General features: G+C 34.6%; 1 protein-coding gene across 1 annotated transcript in view; it reads right to left on the bottom strand.

Annotated features, from left to right (window-relative positions):
- Window positions 1–4,590: 4,590 nt before the first annotated feature.
- loxl4 (lysyl oxidase-like 4) overlaps window positions 4,591–7,476 on the bottom strand; it is a 40,821-nt gene continuing 37,935 nt past the window's right edge. Inside the window, exon 15 of the mRNA XM_079855142.1 lies at window positions 4,591–7,434. Coding sequence (XP_079711268.1) covers window positions 7,364–7,434 — 71 coding nt within the window. The 3' untranslated portion in view covers window positions 4,591–7,363. The remainder of the gene's footprint in view (window positions 7,435–7,476) is intronic.

Raw genomic sequence — 7,476 nt, 5'->3', positions numbered from 1 at the left:
GCAATCACATCTGAAGAAGTATTGATTCTCAGTATGCAAACCAAGTACTGTAGCAATGACTTAAACCATGGTAAATGCAAACTAAAAGAAAGGAACCAGAAGTTAAGTGTCTTGCTCAGAGGGATAGTGATCGTTATCTACACTAGAATTTTCTAAATCAGTGGATCCTAATCCACACCACACACTCAAATATATTTTGCTTGGTGTAACTAGAAATATGTTTAGACAAACCAAAAATTATTCAGACACCAGATATAATTTTTGATATTTTTACTAGTGGGTGTAGGACACTAGTTCATATATGTAAGTGAGGATAGAACAATAAAGGAAACTGTGACATTATTTCCACAAACACTTAGACCTGACCGTTTTGTTTAAGTGTTTTTCTTTAATTGCTAATGCGACCTTTTTACACCACAGACTGAACAAAATTAAGCATTGATTGGTAATTGGTTGAGCTAAATTGGTATTATCTAATTAATTAACAGCTGACAGCTAAGGATGGCCAAAACCAGTGAAATATCAAGTTCTTGTCAATACTTCAAATATCAAGTTCTTGTCAATATTGAATTATCATTTTCTAAACTATAGCGAATACACTGTGATAATGTGAGAAATGTTGAAGGTGTCTGAATAAATTTTGGTTTGACTGTATCTAAAAATAACCAAATACTAAGCAATGTCTTGAGTTTTAGTAGTTTTAGCTAAGTTGAATGCTTATTTTGACTTATTTAAAAATTTTAAGTAATCTTAAGACTCCCTCGAAAGTGTGTTGAGGCCCCTATGGGGCTCGTCCTCCTGGGTCCGAACCACTGGTCTAAATAGAACCATCAGTTGGCTCGTGCACTTAATCTGTTATTTTTTTCCAAATAAAAAAGTTTTAAAGAAGAGTACCTTTGAAAAATATATTGTGAAGATAAATACTTTTTTAAAGATAAATTAAGTTTTTGCATAAGGATGTTGTGTATATACCCACCTCATGCTGGCCGCCATATTGAGATCACAATACTATGCTAAAAAGCAGTTTAAATGCAAGCTACATAAATAGTATAATTTTCTTCAAACAAATTAAATGGACAGTCACTAGTGTAGGGCTCTGGACAATTCATGTTCTTTTGGTGCCATCTAGTGATGTTACGTTCGACACTGAACTCCGCAGCTTGTCAAAAAAAAAAACACATTTCACATTAAAGTGGGCTACTGTATCGGCGCTTGATTCGTTTTGCCAAAAGCGTGTGATCTATGACGTCCGAAGCTTTCTTCACCCAAGCCTTCGCCTGAAAACTACATGACTGCTTCAGTATCTGGTTCAAAAGAAGCGAATCGTTATTCATATATGACTAGGCAGAGTTAAAATAGACAAATCACAGATTTAATTTTAGAATTTGCTTAATTTATTTAACTTAATTTAGTGCCAGTACACCGACACAAATGAATTACTCACTTCAACAATCTCCATTATTTATATACAATAAAATGAATCGGTTGCAGAACCAGCGGCTGTAATGGGACTGTGGTAATTATGGCCACAACATACACTGTGTTGAAAAGCTTCAAGCAATGAAGCATTTTGTGATATTGAGAGGAAAGCTTAATTTAACCACTACTACAATCCAGCATTGTCAGGCTGCCATTTTCTTCCAGTGATTAGTCACATGGCAATTTACGGCTCATGTGATTGGCTCAAAAACACCAGCATCCAGATATCATTGGCTACATCCAAATATGCATACTTCCCTACTCACTCTTAAAAATAAACGTTCTTTATTGGCATTGATGCCCATTGATGAGCCTTTATCATCCATGGAACCTCTACATTCCACAAACGGTTCTTTATAGTGGAAAAAGTTTCTGTGGATTATTAAAACATTCTTTACACTAAGAAAAATAGTTCACTGAATAGAACTGTTCACTGAAAGATCCTTCAGGGAAGAATCGTTCTTCTATGGCATTGCTTCGGAAACCCCTTTTTGGAACCTTTATAGTGAATATTTTAGGCAAAAAAGAATAGCTAATAATGGCACATACTACTTCCTGATGGATACTTTATTATCCCACCATGAGGCCACAGGAAATAATTTGTAAATGTCAGTGAGGCGACGCAACTGATACGTTGACATTTATTATATCTGAATTAAATTCATACTACACACATTCATACTGTACGTACGATGTAGAACATACATTTTTTTTTTATCGGTCATAAAGTAATTACTTATTCAAACGAATTCCCTACTACATATGTAGCCAAAAAAGAATTGGTGTCTCTAAGTTCATTGATATTAATGGGTAATATCAGATGCTGGCCCTGTCCCAAATAGTGGTAGGGATGACGTCAAAACCCAGAAGACAAATTCGCCACTGGTTCCCTTGAGATTATGGGGTTTTAAAATGGATTTTTTTCCATTTATGAGTAAACTAGGTCTGTGGTAAACATAACTTGACGATACTTTGACATTTTGTTCGAGTGAGTGTTTAGGGTGCCATTTGGGACAGGGCCATTATATACCTTTTTACAGAGCTTCTCTTCTTTCTCATGCCCCCTAATGGTGTTGCAAAATCCACCTAGCTATACCAACAATGCTAGGTTATTAGCACATCTTTAGAGTATTCAGTCCTTGCGCGTACTATCCCACAATCCATCTGTGCCGTGTGGGTCTGTGGAGCTCTCAGAGGAAGCCTCCTGGCTCGTCTCTGTGGCATGGGCAGAAAAACGGCTCTGTCCCGATCCCACCCTATAATCAGTGCTTTTAACAGCTCTCATTTTCTGCTGTATATATAACTGTAATTGTCAGGCAATACTCCCATTGCAATGCATATGTTCGGCAGTAAATTTCAGAGCAAAACTGTGAGGAACCAGACAAATTTACTCAAACACACACACACACACACACACAAATTGTGACGGATAAAAAGTTGTATTTAATTTGTGGTCATTTCTTAGCTTTTCCTGACAGACTTTCATAATGATTGAGTTCAGATTTAACAAAATAACTTGGGCTTCATAAACTAGTCTGAAACTGAATGTATAATAGCTCGTAACATATTCTTGACTTCAGCTGCACTGGTTTTATTGCTTTCCTCTTCGATACAATAGTTTCTTCCCAGTGAACATAACAAAGCCATACACAAATGACTGTAGAACTGCCATACGCTCTCATAAAAATGTCACACATCTGTTGATCAAATACAATGTGTCACCATGTACAGAATAGACAAATGCATTGAAATGAGGGCTGAAATGTGGGATGTCTCAGGAGTGTCCAATGCTTTCAGTAAGACAGACATGTTGAATGTGCGCAATGTCCTAATATAAGTGGCGGTTGTAACTTTGGATGAGCATTTTCCATAGCTCTTGCAGAAACTAGGTGACCCTACAGGGAAAATTTAGGGTACGTTTACATGACAACAATGAACTAAAAAGTTAGCATTTTCAGGCAACCAAAACGCTGCTGTGTAAATGAATGGCCAAAATGAATTTTCAGCATAATTACTCCAGTCTTCAGGGTCACATGATCCAAATCATTCTAATGCTGATTTGATGCTTAAGAAAAATTTCTTATCAATGTTGAAAACAGTTTTTAATTTGAAAACTGAGACGCATGTAAGGATTCTTTAATGAATAGGAAGTTCAAAAGAACAGCATTTGTTTGAAATAGATCTCTTTTGTAACATTATAAATGCCTTTAAAAACGATATAGTTCCCCCCAAAAGGAAAATTAGCCCATGATTTACTCACCCTCAAGCCATCCTAGGTGTATATGACATTCTTCTTTCAGACGAATACAATCAGAGATATATTAAAACATGTCCTGGCTCTCTTCCAAGTTTCCCATTCACTGCTGGAAGCTAGTTATTTTAGTCGATAAAGTTTTAAATATGAATACTTACACAAACGCATCGCTTCAATTCAGAAGGCTTTTATTAACCCCCCAGAGCAGTGTGGAGCACTTTTATCATGGATGGATGCACTTTGATGGACTTCCAAAAAAATATACCTATTCACTCCCTGTATAAAGCTTGGAAGAGCCAGGACATTTTTTAATAGAACTCCGATTGTATTCGTCTGAAAGAAGAATGTCATATACACCTAGGAGGGCTTCAGGGTGAGTAAATCATGGGCTAATTTTCATTTTTGGGTGAACTATCCCTTTAATGTCACTTTTTAAAATAAAAGTTGGTCGTGTTTACTATTATATAACTGATTATATAACAGTTACAGAGATTATATAATTAATTACAATTACAATATAGTAGAATTATAAAATATTGCTTTGTCAAAGTAAAATGCTTCCATATATGCCGTCTTTTTTGCTACAATGGTTTCAACTTTTTTCCCCTCATCTGAAGCAGCCACTTAAGTGTATTACATTTATTTTTATTTGAAAACAAAAACAGTCTTTCACAAACACACATTTATTGATAATGGAGTCCCTGTGCAATGGATCACGGTACACAATGAGCAGAAAAACAGAGTATAGGTAGCTAAATGAGACCCGATACGCCATATTTATTCACATTTGAGATCAGTTGTTTGCATTGACCACTGTAACACTCATCACAGAACAGTAACAAGAGTTTTACATCACGTTTGAGTTTCTGGAATGATTTTGGTATTACTTTCCCATTTATTTGTGTCTTGGCTGTCCAAATGATCTCAAAGAATTTTGAACACACATATTTCATCCCTGAGAGTATTGCAAATTACAATAAGAGCTTAAACTCTCAACTACTCCATGAAAAGAAATCCCAGAAAAGTGCACAATTAGCACCAGAAGATAATAATATAAAAACAGTTTGCTGTGAATTATGGACTGAAATCAATTTATGCACTAATAATATTAAGATCATATGGTAACATGCAAATCATAAATAAAAGTATAGATGAAGTAACAGTTCAAGAGAAACATGGTGAACATAAAGGTACACAATTGAGGCACAGAATAAGTCGATGATCTTACAAAAACACTATTTCGTGAAAAAGGAAAGTACATAAAGTTGATCTATGCACATACAATGGGCACAGATGATTCACTTAAGAAAAATCACTCGTGTGTTTATGAAATCAACCATTATGGATTATACTTTAAGATAAATAACATGAGGATTTGAGGATAAACAGTAGGAACAAATTACATATCAGTTCATTACATGCACAGTAACCATTGTTTAACAGCGTCTTGTACTGTGCAAATAATTACAAACAAAAAGACTGATACAATACAGCTCAAAAAAAAAAAAACCTTTTTAGATGTTTAGACTAAGACTATATGTAATGCTCTAGCCCATAAATATTCAAGCTAGATTTGAACTCATCATTAAATGCTGTAGTGAGCTCTTCATAGTATTCCCAGCATCCCTTTTATGCTTTACACTACTTTTTTTTTTTTTTTTTTTTTCAGGACACTGTGACAACATACTCCTTTATACTCATAGATGTTAAAAAAAAGCTTCAAGTACACGCTAGACTAAGAAAACAAGTTCCATTCATCCACAAATCAAATCTCCATGATGTTAAATGACTATTAAAGCAGTCAACCATTTAGTTAATACTATGAATTGTCAAACTAATAAAACTCTCATCCAGAAATTTTGTTTTTAACATTGTATTAAATAAATTAATCTTTTGCATACAACATCCTTTATTATCTTTTAGGATCTTAAAGTCACTGAGAAAGAGGGTATAAAACACTTAATTTGTTAATAAACAAACAAAGAGATGTGTGTTGAAATAGGTAGTGAATGACCCATTTCTACCAGAATACTGACGGTTCTTCAATAAAGTGCTTAACTCAAACAGAAGAATTAAAGTTATAAAACTCAAGATATAAAAGTCATGAGCAGAAAAAGTGAACACGCTGCATTTGGATGTCATACAAAATAGATCATATTGTAATCAAATATAATGGGGGTGAAATGTAATGAAAAATTAAACATTATACAGATGCATTTATTCTATAACAACATATTTATTATTCTATAATTATTCTGTAATGTCAGGAAATAAATATGTGTACATGTAGACAACAATAAAAAAAAAGTTATTTTCTAATAGTCTTATGGTCCCAAGAATTACAAATTTTGCATGTTTTATTTTAAACTCGCAACAATTGCAACTTAGTCTCTGAAAACAATGTCCCAGTTCAATGGATAATAACTAAAGCATCAGTTCACCCAAAAATACAAATTCTGACTTTATTTATTATTGGATTCTACTCTTTTGAGTAATGAAAGTGGGAAAAGACTGTGCACGGCTATCAAGCTCTAAAATGACAAATAATGCACTATAAAAGTATATATAAGCCAGGAACAGACTGAAAATTAAGCTATTATTCAATGAAAATTTTGACATCTGCGACTGCAACTGGGTGGAAAAGAACAACCAGTATGCTATTCAAAAAATCAAATCAAATACAAAAGACTAAGACAAATTATGACAGAATTTTCATTTTAGGGTGAACTAATCTAAGTTCTATTCTTTCGCTTGATTTTCAAACATCTGCTAGACTGAATTCAATTCCATGGAGAAAACCATTTAAAGGGGTCATGATATGAGAAATCAAATTTGCTTTGATCTTTTGAGATATAAGAGGTATTGTTACCATTAAAAGGTCCTGCAAGTTTCATAGTTAAAAAACAAAGCATTTATTTAATCAAGTTCTGAAAACGGCTCATTTGGATATTGTGGGATTTGTTGCATCACACCACAAGCAAATACATGTGCATATGCCTGACTCCAGAGGAAGACCTTGATATAGTTATACATCATCACACCATAGGCCCCAGCAACCGGCGTTCAGTCGCTCAGTGGCTATACGTTTGTCCGGAGCATTTTGTTTAGTACGTTCGTTGAAAGATGAAGCGGCCAACTGTTTTGAAATTGACAGCAGCTGCACAAACCGTAAGTAAATTATTTCATAATGCTTTGTCTGTAAATTACGGTTTTATGTGGATAAAGTTTTCAAAACACTTACACGCTTGTAATAGCGAGTGGACGTTGATACTGTTTCCTATGCAATGACATTAGCCAATCATAACAGTGGCCATTTACTGACAAACCTTAAAGGAGCCGCCCCTTAAAAACTGAATAAAGGTGGAAATATATATTTGTTTTTGTGTGTGTATGCGCAACACAACTTTATTAACATTATAAGTGAACCTCAAGAAACCTAAGAAAAAAATAAAAAAATAAATCCATGTCATGACCCCTTTAAAAATGTAGCAGATCTCTTCCACTGTGGTGCTACTGGTAGACTGTTCTGAGATCAGTTGACAAGATCTCTTTCTCTTTCACACAGTTTATTGTCCAGAAAGCCACATTTCCAGGACCCATCCCCTCCTCTCACCTATCTTTACTATAGGCTCAGATGAAGTTATTGCTGATCTGACGCTGATGTTCAAATAAATCCTCGATTTCAGCGCTGTAGGCATCACCTGTGAAAGAAGAGTGCGTCAGACAGGGAATTTAGATACTAG

The sequence above is a fragment of the Squalius cephalus genome (genome assembly GCF_949319135.1).
Source record: "Squalius cephalus genome assembly, chromosome: 21".
Taxonomy (NCBI): Eukaryota; Metazoa; Chordata; class Actinopteri; order Cypriniformes; family Leuciscidae; genus Squalius; species Squalius cephalus.
Note: the sequence above shows the minus strand (reverse complement) of the source record. Positions and strands in the feature narration are given on the sequence as shown.